This window comes from Monodon monoceros, unplaced genomic scaffold (assembly GCF_005190385.1).
Source record: "Monodon monoceros isolate NGI ecotype Baffin Bay Population unplaced genomic scaffold, NGI_Narwhal_1 Super_Scaffold_7, whole genome shotgun sequence".
Taxonomy (NCBI): domain Eukaryota; kingdom Metazoa; phylum Chordata; class Mammalia; order Artiodactyla; family Monodontidae; genus Monodon; species Monodon monoceros.
Window position 1 is genome coordinate 106,015,894 of NW_021703784.1, and position 24,083 is coordinate 106,039,976.

The 24,083-nt window shown below is 62.2% G+C and overlaps 1 protein-coding gene across 8 annotated transcripts; it reads left to right on the forward strand.

Annotated features, from left to right (window-relative positions):
* The first annotated feature begins 5,638 nt into the window (after positions 1-5,638).
* Positions 5,639-23,056, forward strand: IGF2 (insulin like growth factor 2). Of its 8 annotated transcripts, none has more exons than XM_029207602.1 (6): positions 5,639-5,853; positions 6,572-6,727; positions 7,153-7,410; positions 19,594-19,756; positions 21,796-21,944; positions 22,354-23,056. In XM_029207602.1, the coding sequence occupies exons 4-6, from the start codon at positions 19,600-19,602 to the stop codon at positions 22,591-22,593; spliced, it is 546 nt and encodes a 181-aa protein (XP_029063435.1). In that variant the 5' UTR covers positions 5,639-5,853; positions 6,572-6,727; positions 7,153-7,410; positions 19,594-19,599; the 3' UTR covers positions 22,594-23,056. The 8 variants fall into 8 exon arrangements, with proteins under 8 accessions (XP_029063435.1, XP_029063431.1, XP_029063429.1 ...); XM_029207598.1 differs by having other exon boundaries at positions 5,640-5,853; positions 21,787-21,944; XM_029207596.1 differs by lacking the exons at positions 5,639-5,853; positions 6,572-6,727; positions 7,153-7,410 and adding exons at positions 14,059-14,215; positions 14,745-14,909 and having other exon boundaries at positions 21,787-21,944; positions 22,354-23,037.
* Positions 23,057-24,083: the final 1,027 nt, after the last annotated feature.

The window sequence follows — 24,083 nt, forward strand, 5'->3', positions numbered from 1 at the left end:
CTGCCACCTGCTGCTGTCGGGGGTCTGACCAGGAGACCCCTGGGAGAGTCTCCAGGAGCCCAGAGATGGGTCCCTGAGGCTGTCCCCAGAAGCTGGGCCTGGGTCCGTCACTCCACAATCCCCACCCTCCAAAGCACTGGGCTGAGATATGGGATATTGGGGGCACCCCTGGAGCCTCAGGAGGGGGTTGCAAGTGGGTGCTGCCTCCCAGGCTCCCTTCACCCGGAGATGCTCAGAGACGTAGACCCAGGGTCAAGGTCACAGGGTCGTTCCCAGCCAAGCCTGGCTCTGTGCTTTGCCAGGGAAGAAGGTGGGCCTCCACAGCCTGGGGGTCCAGAGCCTGTGAGCTCCAGGTGCCCCGCCTTCTGCAGCCCCATGTGGACCACGCTGCTGGCCCATCAGAACCTCGTGGGGCGGGGATGGGGGGGCGGAGGGGGGCAAGGAGCGCATTCCGCCAGCCTCACTGACCCCCTGCCCAGTCCATCTGTGTTTTTGGAAAACAGAACCGGCGCCCGGCAGCCCTGCAGCCTGAGGCCGTTCACACTGCGTCTCAAAGCATACGATTTTCTTCTTCAAAGTCCATCCTCACTTCAGAACTTGGCCCTGCTCCAGCCTGGCCTCCCTGGGGGCACCCTGCCTGCCCCTCCCACACCCATGGCCCACTTGCTGGGGGACCTTGGAAATCCCCTTCCCTCTCTGGGCCTCAGGTTCTGGGCTGCGGGTCAGGCCTGCGTGGTAGCTCAGCGGGCAGCAAGAACAGGGCTGGGAGGAGGTGAACATGGGGGCCCTGGCTCTGAACCCGAGGCTCTGTCCCTTCCTAACCCTTCCTGGCTCTCACTGGCCCTCTCTGGCCCTCTGTGACCTTTGTTGGCTTTCTCTGGTCCTCCATAGCCTTCCATGGTCTCCCTGGCCTTCCCTGGCACCCACCTGAGGTCCAACAAACTCAGCCTGTCCAAGAAACCCTCCAAGGGTCAGGGAGAGGGAGAGGATGGAAGATGGGCTTCCTCCCTTGAGGCCTACATGATGGGTCTGCTCTTGGTCACCTGCTGGGGTTGCTTCCTGGACCCGGGTCCAGCTGTGGGAACGGGGAGGGCAAAGAGGCCAGACTCCGGGTGGGAGGAAGAGCTAGAGGAAAAACAGGAGAGGGGAGGGCTGAGGGGGCCCCCAACTCCAGCTGCACAGAGCAGAGGAGGTCAGACCAGGCAGGCTGGGAGGCTTCCTGGAGGAAGAGTCCTGTGTCCGCATTCAGGTGCTTAGACCTTAAGATTGTGTCCGCATCTGGCTGTCACGGCTGAAGGTGCAAACCGAGCCCAGGGATTGCCGTGGGGCACATACAGCCCATGCCACCCTCCCTGGAGCCACACTGGGAGCCGCGTTCACACAGAGATGTCGTCCTCCAGGCCCTGGCCAAAAAGAAGGTGCAGGTTGAGGTCTGGAGGACACAATGGGTCAAGTCCTGTGGACGCCTCACCTCCCGAACGCCCTCAGCATGTTGGGGTCAGCAGGAGGGTCCACTCGGGCCAGTTCAGGGCTGAAGGGTGAGAGCTGGTGAGCCAGGCACCTGGGGATTAAGTCCTTGCTCTGCTGCCCATGGCTGTGTGGCCTTGGGAAAGTAACATAACATCTCCGAGCCTCGGTTTCCTCATCCATCAAAAGGGAACCCAAGGAGACTCTTACCGCCTTGGTGGTGAGGGTCCAGTGGGGCGATGTGTGTGAGTGGGGAGCCCCCCAGGCCCGTCGCCATGGTGTCCGCAGGTCCTCTGAATTGTATTCTCAGCTCCTTCCCCAGTAGGACGGGCCGTGGTCTCAGGCTGCCTCCACGCGCCCGGCATGCACCGCGCTGTCCTCTGTGGGCCAGGCGTGTAGGTGAGGAAGGCCGAGGGAGGACCACGGGCGCAGGGCGCTTCTTGCGGCTTCTAGCTCTGCATCCCCAGCACGTTACTTCCCCTCTCTGGGCCTTCGTGCTCCACAGGCTGCTGCCCCTCCAGGCAGCAGAGGCAAAAGGCCACTGATGCGTCTTCCACGGGAAAGGAGCAGCTCCTCACCAGCAGGGGTGGCCTGTGGGCACGTCGGGGTGCTGGGTGGGGCTTGCCAGGAAGAACAGCTCCCCAAGGGAGGAGGCCCGGGGCTGGGGTCGTGGAGGGCTCACACGTCTTGAATGAGGCCGAAAGCAGGATGAGGGAAGGGATGTGCATGGCCCAGGGGATCTGGGGCTCCCTTGTGCCTGGCGACAGGGCAAGACTCCCTGCCTGGCCAGTCCCCCTCCCCCCAAACTCCAGAGTCCTCTCAGGTGGCCGCTTTTACCCAGGACCAGCCGGGGCCATGGCTCAGCTACCAACACCCAGGAAAGAAGGTTCTAGTGCCGTCGGTCAGGGGAGTCAGGGGCAAACATACTTTTGCATTGAGAGAGTATAATGATGAACAATAACAAACACGTATTAGTACATGGTCTGTGCTGGACGCTGACCTAAGGGCTTTCAGGCACCAGCATGGCAAGCCTGTGAGGTCAGAGGCACGTGGCCGCCCAGGGGTGCCCGGGCTCGCCCGGGTCCTTCCGCAGAGCAGGGATTTGAGCCGGGTCAGCCTCCAGGCCTCCTCCTGCCCATTCCTCTCCCCTTCTGGATACACCGCAGTGTGAGTGGTACAGCATGAGCCCTTGGCCCTCCCACTGTGGCCTTGCTGCCCTGGGGTGGCCTCACCCTGGCCTCTCCAGCTGCCCGCACAGAGGTGGCTGGGTCAGACGGGTCCCAGTGGTGCGGGGCTCTCGGGACGACTGGTGAGTTCAGCATGGGGGTTCCGTTTCCTCCCCCTCTTCTCTCGGCTCTCAGGTTTGGTAAAGTGGCTCTTCTGTTATCCTCGTGGCAATATTGATTTCTAGGACAGCCAGGTGTTTTCTGAGGCTGCGGGTGCATTTCTCGATGTGGCCACAAGGTGCCAGGCTCGGGTCAGATTTGGAAAGCCCTGCGGGGATTGTGGGTCGCGGGCGCAAGATTCAGCCCCTGAATCTGTTCTCGGGGGACCCTGCCTCAGGATGGGGGTCCCAAACGTTCTGCTCCAGAGCCTCTCAGTAATGAATCTGATTTTACTGATATAAACATAATAGTTTTCTCTAATTCTCAGAACACAGCGGATGTTTTGGGAAGGCGTCCCGGGTTTAACCTGTGCTCTAGGCACCACCTCGTCAGACCCCTGGGATCGGAACCGCCAGAGAGGAATTCCCCTGGGCCTCCTTCCACTGTCAGTTCTGTAATGCCAGGGCGGGGGGCAGAGGAGAGCCTCAGATCCAAGCGCAAAGGTGCAGAGCTCACCAGTACCCCGACACTGCAGGGGGTCTCCCCCTTGCAGGAAGAATGTTGTCACTTTGCCCCCAGCCCTCTCCCCAGGGTGCCCCAAGATTGCCGCTCCGAAGAACTTTTGAGATGGGCGCTGTAATTCTAGAAGTGACCACCAGGTGTCAGCATGAGGCCACTTAAGCAGCCAAGTGGCGGAAACTAGGGAATTTCTAAGGGTCCTTTAAGTCTCTCAGGCATAAATAGGATCTGACCAGAAGCCCAGGATGGGATAACCCTCTCTCAGGCCTAAGAGGCAGTGGGGCAGTGACGTTTATGCTGTGAGGTGCACCCCGAATTTGTCCCTTCTCTCCCACTACCCTGTATCCCCTATAGGCCGTGTGCTCCCACCATGGACAGTACATGGAATGTCGAGGGTCACAGCCCTCACACCCACAACACTTCTAGTCCTGACTCAGTGGCACCATGGCCTAGCTAGTCCCCCATGGGTGCTCCCCACCCTGAAACCCTTTCTCTGCTCGCCTTCCTTTGCTTAAACACTCTGGGCTTCAAGAAGGTTCTGATGGAATAAAACAGCCCTGCATTGGTGTGATCCCCTTTGGGGCTGTGCCAGAAATGGGGATTCACACTAGGGCAGAGCTCAGATTCGATACACTGTTTTAGGGGTGGGAGGTTCCACATTTCCAAGAGTTTGATCTGTGGGTCTGAAAGGCTGCTCCCCTTTCAACCCCTTAGCTGCCCACCTTCTCAATTTGAAGACACCCCCTTTGGTGGGCCTTCCATGGAACCCCATTATCTGACGTGGGGTCAGCCCTTCACCCTCCCTAGCCCCACCTGAGGCTTGGGAAGTCCCAGATAAGTTTCTCTGTGGGGACCTGCAAGTAGCTCCTTGTGACATCTGGGCATCCGGCAGTGGACACTGGAGTCGGGGGGGGTGGGGAGGGCGGGTATAGGTGTGTGGCACAGGCTGTGAAGACTCCAAAGCCACAGAACCCAAAGCAGAGCCAGCGTGAGCAAGTGACTGCTGCATCCCCCCAATTGTGGGCTGCTTCACACTGAGTCCCCTCTCCGTGCCCTGGACCTGATTCAGGACCGTTAGTATCCCTGCATCCTTCCCCACCCAAGAGACCAGTGAGGAGGCCCACCTGCCCTCCTCCCAGAGGATGGTATTGCTCTGGGGCATCTGCATTTTGTTTAGGACACCCCCACGAGATTTGAGTCCCCCCAAGTCTGACTCTCTTCCCCACTGAAAGCCCTGTCCTCCCACCAGATGACGTATACCTCCAGCTAAGGAAGGAAGTTCAGGTGAGGGCTTGAAAGACAAAGGGAGAGGGGAGAATTAACCCCCAACACAGGCTGGTAAGCTGGGGTGCAGGGGCACAGGGAGGGTGTGGACTGGTGGTCTTCTGGGAACGGCACGTGTCTTTGCCTCTTAGTGAGTCTTTGATCTGCTTCCTGCTCTACCTGAAGGCTCAGGAAAGTTTAAGTTCCCAGTGAGACTTAGTCTATAATCAGGCAGCACTTCTATCTGGGTCCCCACCACCACCACCACCAGCTTCTGACACCTCCGAGTCTATGCCTCAACTGGAGTTTCCGCCAAGCTCAAGACTGTGAGCCCCAGTCGTCCCACCCAGGGGTACCTGTGAGCAGGACACTGCTGCTCGCTACCTGCCGCCTTCCATTTGCTTCAGCATCTTTGGTGCCCAGCACCACACATAGGGGGTAGGGGGTAGTATCAGATGTCACTAGGGAAGGGAGAAAACTCCCAGGTGAGTCCCCTGCCTCTGGAAGAAGGACGGACATGGCCGCATTGTGTTGCAGCTGTGTTGGGAGCCCATGAAGAAAGATTTTTCTGACCATTCTTGAACCCTGGCTTTTTCCCCATTATGCCCCGCCCCCATTTTACCCGTGCCACGCCCACTGGCATGCCAGGGTGTCAAGTGACTGCCAAGTGTCAATCTAGTGAGGCCCTACCCACTCTCCACCCCCTCCGAAGAGTCCCACCTTCCAGCTGGCAGGGAGTGCTTCCGGCTAATGCCCACGCCCACAAACGCCTTTCTGCCAGGCTAGGGGTGGGCCTGATCTCCACCCCCTAATGCGCTGTGCCCTCGCGTGGGAAGGTGCCAGAGCCAGCCGCCCCGGCACCACCAAGTTGGCGCAAAGCTACCCAAATTTCGAGGGGCGTGAGGAAAGGCGTGGAGGGGACGAGGAGGTGAGGGGCGAAACTATAGTTTCAGCTGGGATTTGAGCAGGTGCCGTGCTCAGTGGCGGCGAGGCTCCCCTGCTTCCAGGGGCCTGTTATGATGCACACTTTGAAAGTGCCCTTCATCGTCTCTCCAGCCTCAGCCTCGTGCCCCTCCTCCGCCTCTGCGGCAAGCCGGCTGGAGGGTCTGGGCGGCACAGCCAGAGCCCCCCCTGCTTTGGCGACGACTGCTAATATCGGCCCGGCCAGCGGATCATCACCCGGGCAGTGTCGGCAGAGAGCCTGGGGCACCAGCGACGCCCCAGTCCTTTTTATCCACCGCCCGGGAGCTTCGGGGACTACGCAGCGGCTAGAGTACAGGTGACTGAGCTTCCCTCCCTCCCCTTTGAGTGTGTGAGAAAAGCTGCAGTCGGATCTTTCAGGTGTGGGTGGGCCGGGGGCTTGGGGCTGGGGCAGTTAACAGGAGCAGAGAGACCTCTGCGCCAGAGGACGCAGGCGAGCTTCGACTTCGGAGGGGACAGGAAGGACAGGTGGAGAGGGGGCTCTTCTGTAGAGCTGCCCAGAGCCCTCGAGTCTTTTGCGAGGAAAGTAAGTTTTCCTTCGTGCTTCTGCAAAATGGGAGGGGCAGAGGCGGAGGGTAGGGCTGCTCTTTTCAGCAGGAAGGCACAGCTGTTTTTGCAAATGTAAAAGGCAGGGTTTTTCTGCGTGAGAAATTCCCTCTTGCTGCACCCCACCCTCCCCGACGGCAACCAAAGACAAACAGGACACTGCAGAGGGACGGGGCCCTGAGATTTTCGAGCTGTTTTTTGGTTTTTTGATGCCACTTAAAAAGTAAAGCTTCCCTCCTCTCTCCCCACTCCCTACAACCCCCCCCCCAAAGAATCCCACTATGTCATTGGAGAGTGAGAAGGACAATGAAGGGGCAATGCCCCTTGGGGCCCCACAGCAGGATTTAGAAAGTAAAGCTTCTCTCCTCCAGAGAGTGTTCTCCCGGGCCCCCTCCCAGCTCCCCCTGCCCTGGGGAGTTTCGCCAGGAGTGCATTATTTTGTGCGTGACGTGTTTCTTCCCACCACCCAGGGTCCCAGACGCCTCCGTCCGGCCAGGGTGGTGTTTGTGGGGAAGAGGTTCATTTCCCCAGAGAAGCCCAGCTTCCCCGGACTCTCAGCTGCCTTCCCAAGGCAGAGCTGTGTCCTTCGGTTTGTGCCAGGCTCCCCCTCCTTGCTTCCATTCCAGGTGGGAATGCTGGGGAGTACAGGGGAGAATTTTGATAGCGTGTGCTGTGATCCCCCAAGGCAGGCTGTTCGTGTGCAGCCCCCAGCCCCCATGCCTAGGCAGAAGTCCACAGCAGGAAGGGGCAGCCTGTCCAACAAGGGGGTGTCGTGGTGTTCCATGGGCACCTCTGCAGGCTTGGCTGCTGGGAAGCCCAGCTCTGGGTGAACTGTGGGCACTTTCCTCCTTCCCTAGTGCTTTAAGAAAGGGAGAGCTGGGCAGCCAGAGGGACCGGAAGGGGAGCCACCGCCCAAACCCTGACAAGGTGACCTGCAGGCCTCTCCACCCAACAGCCAGGGGAGGGGCAGGGGACCAGGGCCCTGGCTTGGGGGGGGGTGGATTTGTTTTAAAAGCGGTCATCTTAGGAACACCCTTTCGCTTCTCCCCAGGGTCCGAAGAGTCACCACTGAGCTTGAGGAAGAGGAGGTGGATTCTAGCTCCCAGCCCCAAGGCCCCACATCTCCTGCGGGTCAGCTCCCTGCCCAGGCTGCCCCCCAGCCTGAGCCACAGCCCGAGCGCCAGCCGGAGCTGCAGCAGGCCAGAGTCACCCGAGACCCCAGCCCGGAGGTCAGCTGCTGTGGCCTGTGGCCCAGGCGATCCCCACCCGCTCAGAACTGAAGCCGCCAGTCAGCTCCAGCCCCACAGAGGTGAGTGATTCCAGACTCCCGGGACAGGACCCAGCGTCCCCTGGTACAGATCTCTGTGCAGCAGGCTCCGTACAGGGGCCTGATTTCCTTTGGTGCTCAGAGCCCCCCAGGCAGTTTTAGTTCCCATCCCCGTTTTGACAAGGAGTGGAGGCTCAGAGGGGCTGGGGGTGTGTTCAGAGTCACACAGCTGGAATCTGGGGTTCAGGTGGTCGGCTCCAGGTGCCTCTCTCCCTGGGGAGCTCCCTGCAGTCTGGGCAGCAGTGGCATGGTCCTCAGAGGGGAGCTCCTGGTAGAAGAAGGACAGAGGAAGGGGGAGGGGAGCAGCGTAGGGGAGAAGCCAGGGAGGGGGTCAAGGTGAGGACAGAATTGGAGGAGGGGGGAAGAAGGAGGGCACACCGGGGAAAAACTCATACGCTGGGGAGGAATAGGGGACCCCGGGAAAGCTGGACTCAGCTGGGGAATGTGAGACCCAGTCCTCCCTGTCCTGGGCTGCTGGCTGTGGGTCCTCACACTAGTGGTTTGACCTCACTGTGTCCCCATTTGTCAAAGTGGGCAACAGTCGCAGCCCTCCTGGCTGTTGAGAATTGTGAGGCGCAAGTGAGGTATGACCAGAGGCCGGGAGAGGCATTCTCAGTGCTGCTGTCATGATTCCATTGTGTTCAGGCCGGCGGGGCTTCCTGTGTGTGAGTGGGGGCCGGGGGGGGTGACTAGAAAGGCCCAGGGGTCAGAGCCTCCTTGGACACTTCTGGAGCCAGCTCCGCGGTGGTGGCCGCAGGGTTCACGCATCAGGTACCGGGGTGGGGGCCCAGGCTAAGCTGCCCCAGAGGGGCGCTCGCTCCAGGCTCGCGGAGAGCTTTGGAGGTGGAGGTGGGTGGGTCTGTGTTCTTGCTGCTGACCCCAAAGCGACAGAGGCCACTCTTCAGGGCCTGCAGTAGGGGACCCAGCAGGTGCCCCCTTGCAGGCTGGTCTGCCCATCCGAGAGAGAAACCAAGAACGTTTTTTAAAGGTGTCTTTAGTTCAGACACTACATAAAATAGTACAATAGTGGCGACGCCTCGGTCCTTCCCGAGGGCGCCTGCTTGGCCCCCTCCCCTGCTGCCCACACACCGACCCATACGTACTTCTGACTTTTGGTTTATTGATCAGTGGCTTGTGGTGCCTTGTGCCTGGGGTGGCTCGTGCCGTCGGTTCCTGGCGTTCCAGCTGGGGCCTGGGTCCTCTGCCTCCAGCTGGGCTGACCGGAGCGGGTGTCCCTCCTAGATTGGAGGGCAGTGTCCTTGCCCCCAGTGGCGGGTGCCCTGCGGGGTGGGGGGTGAAGGAGGGGCGCTCAGGGGACTCTCGGAGAACGAGCCGGGTTTGTAAAATGCTGGGCTTAGTCCCAGGGAAGGGGGGGTGGACGGCCAGCTCGGAGCCAGAGCCGGGGGAGGAAACAGGGGAGTGGGAAAGGCCGGCTGCAGGGCGGGCGGGAGCGAGGGAACCGGCAAGGCAGGAGCATCGGAGCCGCGGGCCTGGGTGCAGGGGCTGGGCTTGCTGGGGTGAGTCCGAATCTTTGGGGGGATGATTATTCTCTTTGGAATATGGTTTGCAGATCTAGAGGGGCGGCCAGGGCTGCTGCAGGGTGAGGGGGGGGGGGGGGTTGGGGGGGGGGGGGGGGAATGGCGCTTGGGGCTGAAGTTCCTGCCAGCCAAGCCCTGTGCTGGGGGAGACCCCAGCCCCACGACATGCCCGGCTTTCTGGCAGGTCCCTTCCTACCATGGGGGGCCGGAAGTCGGGGCGACCTGGGCGGCTGGTCCTGGCTGGGGGCGGCCAGTGCCCTTTTTGAGCCCCGCAGCGACCCGGATCTGCCCCCTGACAACCCTGCCCCTTTAGCCGAACTCGTGACTAAATAAGGCGAGGGTTCAGCAGGCAGCCCCTCACGGGGAGGAAGTGCATCTCTGCCCCCCTCCCCTCGCCCTGATGGCCCAGCCTGGCACCCCAAGGTGGCCTCAGCCGTCTTACCTCCAAGGTCCAGGTCTGCAAGCACCGGCGGCAGCTTCTCCAGGGCTGGCGCCTGCTCAGGGCACAAAGCAGGGGAGCGGCTCACCAAAGGGCCGCTGGCATGGATGCGCCCAGGCAGCCCCACTGACACACGTCTCACCCCAGCCTTCCGCCACCCCCAGCCTGGGAAGTACTGGAGGAGAGGTGGGGAACCCAGAGCAGGGCCGAGGGCAGCAGAGGCCCTCATCCAGAACTTGAAATCTGCTCTGGGATCCCAGGGAGCCGGGTCCGCAGACAGGCACTTAAAAATACTCCTCGCCCCCAATTTACAAGTTGCCACAGAATAGGGAGCTACGCAGCCAGGCTTCCCTTCCGGAGGCTCCCTCCTCGCCTTCCCTCCTATAGGCATAGGCCTGAAAGCCAGGGACGCGGGGGACTGCAGAAGGCTGGTGGAGGGGGGAAGGGGGGCAGTGATGGGCGGGAGGGGGGGCGAGACAGGCCAGATGTTCTTGGAATGGACACGGGGGTGATTGATACGGACTGGAATTTGAAGGGGGAACATTCCCCACGTGCCTTGGGCTCTGGGTGGAAAATGGGCTGTTTTTTTTCATAGGGGGGGGGGGGGGTGTCCTCCCTGTCCTGCCAAGCTCCTGTGAAAGGGCTGCCTCAGCCCTGCCCAGTCCCCACACCTGTCCAATGGCCTTAACCCCTGCCTTCCCAGAGTGTCAGGCTTTGAGGTGCCCCCCTTCTAGCTGGGGTCCCTCTGTGGGGTGACAGCGGGGACAAGCGACGGCCGGCATACCGGTCCGGAGGCCCCGCCATTCTGCTGCCCCCAGCAGCAGCCCCTCTCTGGCAGCGCCCCCAACCCACAGATGCCCCTGGGGTGGCTCTCCCCCACCTCCCACATTGCCCAGTTCCGAAGGGGTGATCCAGTTCCCGCCAGTGCCTTGGGGCTGGGTAGGATTCAGTGTTTGTCTTCAAGGAACTAGGCTTTCACAGCTCGGAGAGGGAGGCTTTTCGTGAAAATTCTCTTCGAGAAAAACGAAAGGAGACCCCTGACCCCCAGCCACCGTGCAGGCCTGCCCCCCATCTCTTCCCCCGACTTTCTTCTCCTCTTTCCCAGGCCTTCTGCTCTCCCGCATCACCAGAACAAAACTGGGTTCGCTCTCGTTTGGGGGCTGGGGAAGGCCCGGACGGCGCTCGCCGGAGCGCCGGGGCGAGCAGGGGGTGGCCGCCGGGGGTGCTCCCGGGCCCCCAAACCGAGCCGGGGACGAGCCTGCCCGCGGCGGCGGCCCGGCCGCGGCTTCGCCTAGGCTCGCAGCGCGGGAGCGCGTGGGGCGCGGCGGCGGCGGGGAGCCCGCGGGCCTCCTCGCAGGCGGCCGAGCGGGGAGCCCGGAGCCCCGGGAGCGTCGGGGGAGCAGCGCCCCATCGCTACCCCGCAGCTCTCGGGTTTCTCCCTTCCACCCCGACGCCCGCCCGGCCGGGCTTCTGCACGGAAGCGCTCTCAGGGCCCAGGAGGCAAAAGCGGGAGAAGCCATGTGCCAGCCGGGGTGGAGGGCGCCCCTGGGAGTCCCGCGCACCAGCCCCGGAGCTGCTACTGCCGCCGCCGCCGCCGCCGCCGCCGCCGCCGCCGCCGCGCAACCCGCGCTCGCGTCCCCCGGGGAGGGCGCCACTGCTCCGCGCGAGTCCCGGGGGCGGCGGATCCCCAGCGGCGGGTGCTTCCCCGGGCCCCGGAGCTCAACCTCTCAAACGCAGCCCTCCATTCCCAGGGTCCCAACCCACCCAGCACCTTCCCCGCTCCTCTGGATCGCAGACATTATATTTTCTGGTCTCTTCCAAATTTAAGCCTTGCTCAGGTCCCCCCAGTACATTCAACATTTCTCCAGGTCACAAGGGTTTTTTTTTTTTTTTTTTTTGGTTTGGTTTGGGGTTTTTTGGACATTAATTTCTGGGGATCTGAAAACGCATAACCCCCACTGGCTTTCCCAGGTTTACACTAGTGGCCTGGGTCCCCAAACTCATTGGGTGTTTTCTCCCAGGCTCTTCACAATTTTATATACCCCCCAGCCCCACCCCCAGGTTCTGCAGAGTTACACAGTGGCAAACCCTATTCAGGAAGATTTAAACATTAACCCTGGGTCCTGTGGTCAGGCTGACCAATTCGCCTGGCTCCCCAGAATGTGCACAGTGTTTTTCTGGCATTTAGGCATCATTCCCAAACAAGTGGAGCTCTCTTCCTGTGTCCCCGTAATTTTGGACGACAGGGGCTCCCGAGCTTACCACCCCTGTTCTGGGCCCCCCACACTGAAGCCCTGTTCCCCTGGTTCACCAGAGTTCGGGGCGTTATCTGCTGAGTTCCACAAATGTATTGGCCTCACCCTGGGTTCCCTAAATTTTCCACAAAGAATCCTAGGCACCCCCCACCTCCGCAACACACTAAGCCATTTCCCCGGGACCCTCAGAGTCTGAACGTTGCTTCCCATACCTCCGCCAAAATTTAGGCGTTACACCCAAAGCACGCCGATCCCCTTTCTGAATGATAAACAGTCTGCGCTCTGATCCCCTGAGTTCCACAAAATTGAGAGGATGCTTTCTGGTCCCCAAAACGCATTGATTTCTGGTCCCCCCCCTTTTTTTTTTTTTTGGTGGGCCATGAAGATATGGGGCGTTCATTCCCGGGGATCTCCAAGCTTCCTTGCCACTTATCAGGTTCATTAAAATTTTGACACTTACCCAGGCCCCGAAAGCACGCGGAACAATTATCCAAGGTGTGCTCAATTGTGATCGTGGACAGGCAGATTCCCCCAAATCACAAACCTCCCAGGTCCCCCTGGGTCAAACCACGCACAAAACAAACTCTTTCACAGAGCCTATATCTTGTTATACCAAGCTCTTTTGAGTGTCCCAGGAACCAAATATTCTGAATATTTTCTCCGCCTCATAACATTCTGAATATTAAAAAATTCCCTGGGCCCCACGAGCTTACTGACAAGAATCCAGGTTTTCTAAAACTCAGAACTGATCCCAAATCCCAGGCCAACCAACACTGGACCCTTTCCTCTATTTGGACACGCTGGGCTCTCAACATTAGGCATTGTCCTCCAGGCCCCCCAAACACATTCAATGTTACACTTCTGTCACAGAAAGGCACTGATTTCTTGGGCTCCAAAGCATCCCAGGCACCCACTGAGTCACCCCAAATTTAGTCGACATTTTCTGAGTGTCCCAGACACTGCAAACCCCCCTAACCAGCTTCAGGCACTGATTCTGCAGGCCCCACCACTTAGGAACTCTGAATCCTTTCCCCATAAAACTTAGATACTGACCCTCATTTCTCCTGAGGACTTCGAAGAACTTCTTTGGATCCCCAGATTCAAAAATTATTTTTCTGGGGCCTCCAGATTGAGACACTGCCTGCCAGCCCTCCAAAATAAACTGAGATTGTTTTCCCCCCTCCACAAAAGAATTGAACTTTTTTTGAACATTGATTTATGGGTCCCCTGACTTTATGATCCTTGCCCCGAGTCCCCCTAAATTTAGGCAATTTTCCACAGGCCTCCCAAAGTGAAATTGCCCAGATACCGAAAAATATCTGGAAATCCCAGGTATTATAGGCCGCGTCCTACAAGTTTCCTTGCTACTAACCAGGTTCCCTGAAATTTAGGTACCAATCTCTATTGAACAATTTTCATGGATCCCCCAAACTTGGGCCACGTCTTCCTAGGGTTCCCCAAATGCAGACAGTGCCCAGGAAAATATATTTTTTTCCTGTTCACCAAAAATAAACTAATTGAAACCAATGTAAAAATTAAGATATAAAAGGACATTGATTTTCTGCATTCTCCAAATGTCCTGATCACACCCCAGTTTGCCCCGAATTTAGATCGTGTTTCTTGACTCTCTAAAGGACATTGAGGATTTTCTCAAAAGCCACAGCAATTATGGAAGTTACTTTCCTTGGGTGATGCAAGCGTCCAGGCCAATAACTTGAATTTCTAAGTTGTGGAAATTAATCTCCACTCTTCTCCACCGCATGGACGATTTGCCTAGATCCCCAAAATGTGTCCATTGTTTTTCTTCCCCCAGTTTTAGACAGTACGCCTCTGGGGTTCTCCCAAGTTTCACGCTGAGCATTTTCCTCGGGTCATCCCCAAACCTACTTCCCCACAAAGTGGGACCCCCCACAAACTTGCTGACCCAGATGCTGGGGTCCCCACATTTTAGACGCGGCTCCCTTGTCCCCCAGTTGCAGGGAGAAATCCCCCCCGGTCCTCAGACTCGGACTCTCTTTCTGGAGTCTCGAATTTAGTCGTGAATCGCAGTTCCCCACACCGACGCAGCCTCCCTTGGGTCCCCACTTCGGGACACTCGTTCTCTCGCCCGCAAATCAGGCGGCTCTGACTTGCGTTCCCGGCCTTTGGGCATTGTTCCCGGCCCCGCCGCGGTCTCTGCAGCTTCCCCAATCCCGCGTACCACGGGCACTGGTTCTGGGCCTCTCTGCGTCTCCTACGAAGTCCCCGGAGCTCCTCGGAGTTGGAAAATTTCTCTTGTGTTCCCCAAACACACTTGGCCCAGCAGCGTGTCCTCCAGGACGCAGGCAGTGCTTCTCCCGCGTCCAGGAAAACGACTGGGCATTGCCCCCAGTTTCCCCCAAATTTGGGCATTGTCCCCGGGTCTTCCAACGGACTGGGCGTTGCCCCCGGACACTGGGAACTGCCCCCGGGGTCTCGCTCACCTTCAGCGCGTCCACCGCCCGTTGCAGAGCGCTCGCTCTCTGTCTCGGCTCCTAGCGCGCCCGCGGACGCAGCCTCCGGCCTGAAGCCTCGCGGTGAGCTCCCCGCCGCCTCGCGTCCCGGCCCGACTCCCAAACCCACCCGCCGCCGTCCCGCCGTCCCGAGCGGCTGCCGGGGACACCGGCGCGGGGCGCGGGAGCCTGCGGCGGGCTAGCCCCTCGGCGGCCGCGCTCGCTAGGCCGGGCGCCCTGAAACCTGCGCCGCTTTCGTTTGCTCTCTGCAAAGATCACGGTCGTGGGGAAAGCGCCTCGGCGGCCCCCCAGCGGGGCAGGCAGGGCGCAGGGTAGGAGGGACGCGGAGGACAGGCGCACCCGGCTCGGGCGGCGCGGCGCCGCCAGCCGCCGGGCGGAGGACTCCGGGAGGCGCGCGCCGAGCGCGGGCGACGTGATTGATGGCGGAGCGAGGGGGCGAGTCGGACGCGGGCTTCCGCCGCCGGCGGCCCCTTCCCCTCGGAGGGGCGCTGGCTGCCGGGGCTCCTGGGGGCGGGCGGGGCGCGGGGGCTCGTGCGTGGTTTTTGACTTGGTAAAAATCACAGCGACTTCTTACATCGTCCAAACTCTCCAGGAGATGGTTTCCCCAGACCCCCAAATTATCGTGGTGGCCCCTGGGGCTGAACCCGAGTCTACGCAAGTCCAACGCACTGAGGACGGGGGAACTATTATCCGGATATTTTGGGTGGGCCCCAAAGGCGAGCTGCTTAGATGCACCCCGGTGAGCCCGGTCATGCAGGTAGGATTTGAGCGATGTTTCCCGCCCTGCTCGTATCTCTCCCGGCAGGCGCAGCCCGGGCCGGCCCCATGCCTGGCCCAGATTCGGTCCTGGCCCGGCCGGCCCTCCCCACGTACCGCACCTGGCCGCCGCCGAGGCTACTCCCCGGTTCCCGCGCGGCACCGGGGGGCGCTCGGGCTCCGGCTGCGGCTCGAGGGGCTGCGCCTGCTCGGGCAGGTGGCGGCTGCGCGCCCCGCCCGCGCCCAGGGACTCCCCACTTCCCTTGTACATCCCAGCGGCACTCGGGGACCCCCGACCCAGTGTCGAGCCACCTGCGCCCGCATTCCGACAGGGCACCCTCGCCGCGTAGCCCCCTGGCCGGGCGCGGGGACCTGGCCGTCGCTAGGGCGTGTGACGCCGCCCAGCCTGGTCGCCCCGCGTCCCCCGTGCACTCATGCGGGGACCTTGGCACCCCGGAACCTAAGACGGGGCCCCCAAACACTTTAGAATGGCGATTCGGGATTTCTTTCGAACTCTGCCGATCCCTGCCCCCAATCCAATCTCGCCCCCGCGCACCCCACAGCCCCCCCCCCAACCGCCGCCCCCCGGGACCCCAAGCCCGCCCCCCGCCCTTGGCTCGAGTTGCGAGGGCGGTCCGGGGGCGGGGCGAGGGCCCCGCGGGCGCCCATTGGCGCGGGCGCACGGCCAGCGGGGCCCGAGCGGGCGCCGAGCCGCGGGGTGGCGCGGCTATAAGAGCCGGGCGTTGGCGCCCGGAGTTCGCCTGCTCTCCGGCGGAGCTGCGTGAGGCCAGGCCGGCCCCCGGCCCCCCCCTTCCGGCCGCCCCCGCCTCCTGGCCCACGCCCGCCCGCGCTCGGCCCGCCAGCGCCTCCACCCGGCTGGCGGCCCCGCGTCGACGCCGTCCGCCGCCACGCTGCTGACTCCCATCTCGGGCGCCGTCGGCGGGGTCGCGCTCCGCCGGCCTGCGGATCCCCCGCCGCCTCCTCCTCATCTACCTCAACGCCCGTCCCGCTTCGCCCGAGGAGGCGGTCCCCCCCGCAGGCAGTCCGGCTCGCAGGCCGCCGGCGTTGTCATCCCCCGCGCTCCCTCCCGGCCCTCCCCGGCGCGCAGCCCGGCCGCTCCCCCTCCTCGCTGCGTCCCGAGCGGCCCCGGCGCCGCCACCGCCGCCCCCCCGAGGCCCGGGCTCGCGACGGCCGAGGGCTCCGTCGGCCCAAACCGAGCTGGGCGCCCGCGGCCCGGGTGACGCCTCCGCTCCGCCCCCCTCAGCACCTTCCCCGGCCCCCGACGTTGCGCCCTTTCCTCGCTTCTCTGCGCTCCCCGTCCCCTCTCCGGCCTCTGGTCCCGGCCCCCTCTCTTCTTCCGCAGCCTTCCCTTTGCTCCCTCCCGCCCCCCCCAGCTCCTTGCCTCCAACTCCCTCCCCTTCCACGCCCGCCCTCTCGCCTTCGCCGTCCCAAAGTGGATTAATTATACGCTTTCTGTTTCTCTCCTCGCTGTTCTCTCCCGCTGTGCGCCTGCCCGTCTCTCACTGTCCTCTCTCTCTCTCTCTCGCCCTCTCTTCGGCCCCCCCCTTTTCACGTTCACTCTGTCTCTCTCACTATCTCTGCCCCTCTCTATCCTTGATACAACAGCTGACCTCATTTCCCGATACCCTTTCCCCCCCTAAAAGTACAACATCTGGCCCGCCCCAGCCCGCAGACAGCCCGTCCTCCCCAAACAATCAGACGAGTTTCCCACCCCCCCAAAAAAGCCATCCCCCCGTTCTGCCCCGTCGCGCATTCGGCCCCCGCGACTCGGCCAGAGCGGCGCTGGCAGAGGAGTGCCCGGCAGGAGGGCCAACGCCCGCTGTTCGGTTTGCAATACGCAGCAGGGAGGTGGGCGGCCCCTGCGCCGGCTTCCAGGTAAGCTGCGTGCGGGCCGGGCCGGGCCGGGGCGGACAGGGTGGGGGGCTGTCGGTCACGTTCCGCGTCTCGAACCCCGAGCTCTGCCCTGTGCCGCGGAGGAGGGGGCGAGGGGTGGGGGGGGTGGGGTGGGGACTTGGGAAGTGCCAGGGGAGGTGTGAGCTGTCTGCAAGGCGACTTCCTGGTCGCTTTGCGGGTGCAGGGGGTGTTGCTGAAAGTTTGTGATTTGTGCCGCGGGGGCGGGGGCCGGGGGCAGTGCAACGAGGACGGGCGCAAGTCTCAGAAACCCACCCTGGTATGTTGACTCAGTGCCAGCAAGACCGAGAGAGGAAAACTGGGTGGGCGGGGCCAGGATGGAGCGAGGGGGGCCGAGTTGGCAAAAGAGTCCTGCCAGACACCGCATTCGCAGCGCACCCCCCTACAGCCTCCCTTTCCCTGTCCCCGACATTGCCAACCAGTAATCTGGAGAGAGGGCCTGGTCCAGGGCTCAAAAGGGCAGCAGTGGACAACCCAGAGAGGGTAACTGCCCCTGCCCCAGTGGGCAGATGGAAGTTTCCATACAAGGAGGTGGAAAGCAGCCCCCCTCCCTGCACCCCCGCCCCCATTTCCCGGTGCCAGGATGGGCTGGGGGTGCAGGATGAGCCCCCCGCCCCCCGTTCTTTGCTAAGAGATGGTGGGGAAGGCGGTTGGGGGTGCCGCAGAGAAGGGAACGGCTGGAAGGAGGGAGGGGGCGGGAGCAAAGGGGGCGGGGGGAGTGGTCAGCAGGGAGAGGGGTGGGGGTAGGGTGGAGCCGCGGCTGGGAGGAGCCGGCTCAGACATAAAAGCTGAGGCACTGACCAGCCTGCAAACTGGACATTGGCTTCTCCTCTGAGGCAGCCTTCCAGCCTCCTCCTCCCGCATCCTCTTCCTCCAGCCCCAGCGAGCCTCCTGTCCAGCTGCAGGTAACCGGGGCTGTTGAGCGAGGACCCGGCTGCCCTCCCGCTCCGGCCTCAGCCCCTTGGCCCCTGCCCGCGGCCTCCCACTCAGCCCCTTCATCCCTCCCCTCTGCCTCTGCCCTGTCGCCCCTGCCCTCCCTCCTCTGCCCGCTTGGTCACCTGGCCCGCACAGCTGCATGCCCCTCGTCTAGTCTTCTGCTCTCTGCTGGTGCCCTGGACTGGACCCCGCACCGAGTGGCTGGGCTTGCAGAAGGATGGGGCTGCCGCTCGGACGGCACCGAGTCCCTAGCTGGACAAATTTGTTCTTAGAATTTGGAGGGGGGGGGCGGCACTGGGCTGTCGGGAGACAGGCTGGGGTCTGGTGCAGGGAGGAGGTGAGCTGAGCCAGGCGGCAGCTCCCATCTTCCACGGAGCTGGCCCTGCTCGTCAGGAGCTTAAGCGAGACTGTGCTTCCTTCACAGCCCCTCATTTCCTACACGATTTATTGCATCAAAATTCCCCTGGGCCCAGCATGCAGCAGCCTTGCTCCAGGCTGGCAAGGGGCGTGCTGCTCGGTGCCTCTGTGCTCACTGGGTGCGCAGCCTAAGAGGGACACACGTGGGCAGCTCCACCCAGGCCCTTACTAGGGTAGCCTGCGGGTGCCACGGGGCTCAGGGGCACCCGGCCGTGACTGTCCTCCCAGAAGGGGCTCGTACCTGGGCCCGCAGAGGGCAGGCTGGAGCTGCCTGCCTGGGGGGCTTCCACCTTTTGGAGGGCTAGGGGTGGCTTGCTGTGTCCTAAGAGGAGTCAAGGTCCCTTTCAAGCCCCCCGACTCCTTAGGGGACCTGGTTAACCCTTGCCCCAGGTCTGCAGCCACAAAACCTTGCGAGGGGGTGTGTCTTGAGATGCGCCTCTCCTTCTAGGTGGTACCCTGAGGGACTGGGGGTCTGGCCTCTAGGTGGCCTGACCTGTTCTCTCCAGCTCCTGGGGTGGGGTTGGGTACCCCAAGTGGGGAGAGGGCCTGGTGGCCCTGGAGGGACTTTGAGGTCCCTGGCCCTGGGTGGTGTGACGTGAGGCCTGGAAAGGAGGCTTTTGGCTTTTATGTGTGTTTGGGGTGCCCAGGGCAGACTGGAGTCGAGGGACTAAGTGATGTAGGAGAAGGTGGCTCCTGGGAGCGTGGCTGGCACCGCCGTGCCGACCGTCGGACCCTTGACCCAGGCTTTGCTCAGCCGCAGACTGAGAGGGTGGGAAAGGCAGTGCGGGAGGGAGAAGGGTGGTGCTGGCCCAGCAGAACCCCCCTGTTGCTTTGGGAGGGAGGCTGGACCCTTGCTTAGCCGGTCCTCTGAGATGCACATGTCCTGTGCTGGGGTGGGGCTGTCTGCCATCTTGGCTGGCGCTGGGAGGCCCGAGGAGTGGCCGCTGCCCTGTGCCGGCCCCGCCCCCATGACATCATAGGATGGAGGCCAGGTCCAGTGTCCAGCACTGGCCCCTGCAGCTCTGGGTGTGGCTGAGCCCCTGCAGTAATAACGATGGGGATCCCCACGTGAAATTACTGACTAGCACTTGGTGCCCCTCAGAGGTGTGCCCCGCACACAGCCCTTCACGCGGGGCAGCTCTGCATCCTGCCTGCGTCAGCAGTGGAAGCTCCAGCTCTTCTGTAATTAAAACAATTAAGATCAAGGAGAAAGCCGTGCTTTAAAGCTGTAACTGGACTTTAAATTAGGAGGTGGCTGGGCTTAGTGTCCCCGAAGGGAGCAGGCCCTCATCCCCTTGCTGGGCCAGCATTTCGGGACGCCCTGGCTGGTGGGCAGTGGGAGGGGCCCGGGCCTGGACGTGGCGGGGCGGTGGGCTCACGCCTCTTGTCTCCGCCCGCAGACACCAATGGGGATCCGAGTGGGAAAGTCGATGCTGGGGCTGCTCGCCTTCTTGGCCTTCGCCTCGTGCTGCTATGCTGCTTACCGCCCCAGTGAGACTCTGTGCGGCGGGGAGCTGGTGGACACCCTCCAGTTTGTCTGCGGGGACCGCGGCTTCTACTTCAGTAAGTAGCTCAGTGGGGCGAGGGCGGAGGGGTGTACACAGCTGGTGCTCGATAGATGCTGGAGTCCTCCTTACCGCATGTCAGGCACCTCTGCAGGTCCTTCAGCACACCTGGCCTGGGGGTCGGGCCCAGGGAGGCCCCTCGGAGGTGAATGAGCCCGGGGCCCTTGCTCTGAGCCTTGGAGAGCGCAGTCACGCCCTTGCAGTCCACATTTATTAGGCACTTACGGTGTGCTTGGGCGGTGCCCGCACGCCCTGATTTCTTGCAGCATGACTCAAGGTGGGAGGGAGAGTGGACGGTGGTGTCTACAGGGGGACCAGACCTTAAGTGGCAGGTGCGGGTGGGGTGCAGAGTGGGCTGGAGGCCGGGCTTCCGGGCGGGGTGACCCAGGCCCCCGCAGGGAGGCAGCCCTTCCCCTCCTGCTTCTCCCTGACCTGCCCACGGGCAGGGCTGCGGGCACTGGTTTCCCCGCACGTTTTGCCCACATCTTGGCAATGGGCAGATACCCGTGGATGGTTAGATTTTAAATGGAATCAAATGGGTTGAAAACCAATCAGAATAAGAGCACGCGTTGCTGGCGGCGTGAGTGTGCATGGCCACGTGCTGGGGCTCGCTCGGCTGCGTCCGCAGGAGGGGACCGCCAGGGCCCCCAGGCCTGGGTGGGATCCGCACCCGAGGCGCAGGGCACAGTGCCGGGTGCCCGCCTGCTGGCCCGAGTGCTTTGTCTCTTCTTCGCCCTCCTCTCTGATTCCCGACCTGCGGGAGCTGGCTGGGCACTTGGAGACCTCTGCTCTCCCTTGCCCCTGTGCCCTGTGTGGCAGGGCGGGTCCCCCGTTGGAGGTGAGCTCTCCTTCGGGGTGTGGGCTCTTGCCCTCGCTTCCCAGCAATCTGGGCCTCAGTTTCTTTAACTGTAGGACGGGTCAGGGGAGTTCTGGAGAGTGTCCATCTGGATAACGGGAGAAACTGGGGAGCAGTTTCTTGACCCTCAAGGGGGGAGGGCGTGTGTGCTCCCCCTGGGCTCAGCCAGACCCCGCTCAGGGCTGGGTGTGGGTGGGGACATGGCCGGGGCAAGCAGACGGTGGCCGTTAGGCTCGTCGTAACCAGCCCATCACCCACCACAAGGCACCTTCTTCTGCAGCCTTTACTTACCCACCCTCTGAAATGGGCCGAAAATGCCCGTCTTGCATGTCAGAGCTTCTCTTTAAAAAGCATTCCTGCTTCTTGACGCTTCTGAGGCCCCTGCCTGCCCTGGCTTCTCCTGTGGCCTCTGTCTCCTGCCACATTTGGGGGCAGGAGATGGCACCGTACGGTCTGGTGCTGGCTGGCCCTTGCCCGGGGAGTGGCCCCCTGGCACCAGGTTTCCCTGAAAGGAGGGCCGGGCTGAGCCCCCAACCCTTTCGACCCTGCACCTGGACCCCTTACTAGGGGCTCCTCTCCCTCCCCCCACGGATGGCGGAAGGCAGGCCGGGGGCTTTTCCTTGCAGCTGAGTCTGGAGCCTGTGCGTGGAGGAGAGGGGGAGGACGGGAAGAAAGGAGGGCGTGGTTTTTGCAGGTCCTCACTCCTCTCCTCCCGTCTTCTCCTTCTTCCTCCCATTCCTACCTGTCTCGGCGGCGTCTCTAGGGCCGCAGGCACCCAGGCTCCTGGTTGGTTCGGGGATGGCACTTGGGTCCCAGTCGGCCTTTGGGTCAGGACCCTGGGATCCCAGGATGTGGGGCCGGGCCCCGTGCATTTTCCAAACAGCCCCTGGTGGTGGACCAGGAGGCCGTGCCCACTTTACATACGACGAGGGAGGCACCGAGAGGCCAGGGGGCTGGTCCTGGAGCGCGCTCACCCCGCTGTCCCTTCTCTCCTTTCTGGGGCCCCTGCGCGCCCCCCTCTCGCTTTCTTCCTTCCCTCCAGGCCGAGGCCGGCTGTCCCTGCAAGGTGACCGGCATCCTGTCTCAAGGGCAGGGGCGGGGGGCTGGCTGGAGGAGCCCTGGGGAGCCCCCTGGGGCGCTGGTGCTGACGTGCCCTTTCCTTCCTCCTGTGGGACTTCCAGGCAGGCCGGCAAGCCGCGTGAACCGCCGCAGCCGTGGCATCGTGGAAGAGTGCTGCTTCCGCAGCTGCGACCTGGCCCTGCTGGAGACCTACTGTGCCACCCCCGCCAAGTCCGAGAGGGACGTGTCGACCCCTCCGACCGTGCTTCCGGTAAGGCGGCCCCCCCAGCTTGGGCCCGTGGACGGCACCCCAGCTCTGGGCCTGTGGGCGGCCCGGCCCCTGTGAGGGGAACCGGCGTCTCCGGGACCCTCCCCCTCTCTGGAGCCCCTCGGGGCTGTTACCTCTAAGCCAGGGGACCAGGGCGCGGCAGCTCCTTAGCTGGAAGCGCGGCTAGGGAGTCCTTTACATGTTTGCCACGTGCCCCCCCCCCCCCGCCCCGCTGCAACCGTGGTGGTGTTGACCAGAAGCCGGGGGAGTTACTGACCTGTCACACGTCGGGCACGCTGCAAGGTTTAGGGACAGCCCCCAGCAGGTTGCCCAGATGTCCCCCCGGGGCCTGGGTGGCTTGGGAGCAGGGGCTGGGGGCCAGGCACCCCTTGACCGGCCCTTCCCCTCTCAGGACAACTTCCCCAGATACCCCGTGGGCAAATTCTTCCAATATGACACCTGGAAGCAGTCCGCCCAACGCCTGCGCAGGGGCCTGCCTGCCCTCCTGCGAGCCCGCCGGGGTCGCACGCTCGCCAAGGAGCTGGAGGTGTTCAGAGAGGCCAAGCGTCACCGTCCCCTGATCGCCCTGCCCACCCAGGACCCCGCCGCCCACGGGGGCGCCTCTCTTGAGGCGTCCGGCCATCGCAAGTGAGCCAAATTGTCGTAATTCTGCAAAGCGGCACCACCCACTCGTGACCTCCTCTTGACCGGACCTTTCCATCAGGTCCCACCGCTGAAACCTCTGTACCGTCCTGTCTGCGGGCTCCCCCGACCTGGCCCCCGTGCCCCAACCTCCCCACGTCAGGCTGGTCTCTCCTCGGCCCCCTCCATCGGGCTAAGGGAATCACAACAAAATCTTCAAAAATGTACAAAACCAATTGGCTTTAGCTCTCTCTCCCAAATTATCACCCCCAAATTACCCCCAAATTACACAACCAAAATTGCAATCACAAACGTGTTGGCCCCCTTGAAACGAATTGGCTTCTTAGCAACACCGGAAAAGCTAACTAGCTTTCCAGAAAACCCTAAAAAAAAAAATCAATTAGCTGAAAAAAAAAATACTAAAAATAAATTGGCTTCAAAACAATTGGCAAAATAAAAGAATTTGGCCCCCACCCTTCCTTCTCGTTCCTTTCGGACCTGGACTTCAATTGGCTGTGAGCTGACCATCCAAGAGAAAGGAAGGCACCAAATTTGCAGGTAGGCTTGTCACTGCTTGCCAGCCATCTCCCTCCTTCACCAAACCCTCGCTGGGCTCTGGCCGTGTGACACCAAAGACCCAAACCTGTTCCTCCCCGTAGTTTCCATCACTGAGACCGCTGTGGAGCAGTGGGGGGGCCCAGCAACACCCGAGGAGCGGTGCACGGAACAGAAAACCCGAATTCGCGCAGATAAAACTTAATTGGCATAAACGCCCACACACTCCAAAATCTTACGTCTGAATTCTCACCTTTGAAAGCACACACACCCACAGGCAACCCTGCACGCGCACGCACGCACACACACACACACACACACACACACACACACATCCACAGCCCTCACGTGCATCCACACACGCACACACACCCAGATAGGAGGGATACCCACACCCAGCATTGCACAGATGAGACCGCATTCCATCCCAAATTCTTCTCTAAGCTGCCCTGCGATGAGGTTTTCACGTCCTGTGCTCCTCTCTGGTCCCCTGGGATGCGCCCTAGGGTGGGAGGGTGTGTGTCCCAGGCTCAGGCGCGGGTGGTTCCATCTTTCCGAGATGAGGAAGATCCCCCCTCCTTCTCGGCACCCGTCCTGACCCCACGGCACCTGCAGTGAGAGTCCCGATGCCCCCAGACCCCACTGGCATCCACGCACCTACTATCGTGCCGAGCGAGGAACGGGTTTGGCCGGAGTGGAGATGGTTGTGGCCAAGCAAGACATGCCCTGCCGCGTCGCCTGACCCCCTAGGTGTGCTCCTGCGAGATCTGGGGACCCCCCCAGCACACCTAGGGCTCACCTTTGCCAGCCTCCTGGGGGAGCCTGTCAGAAATGAGGGCCCCCTGGAGGCTGGCAAGGGTCATGGGGAGTGTGGGAAGTCTGGAGGTTGGTGGGGTGGGTGGGGGGGCAGTGGGGGCTGGGGGGGGATGCTCTGAGGTAGGAAGT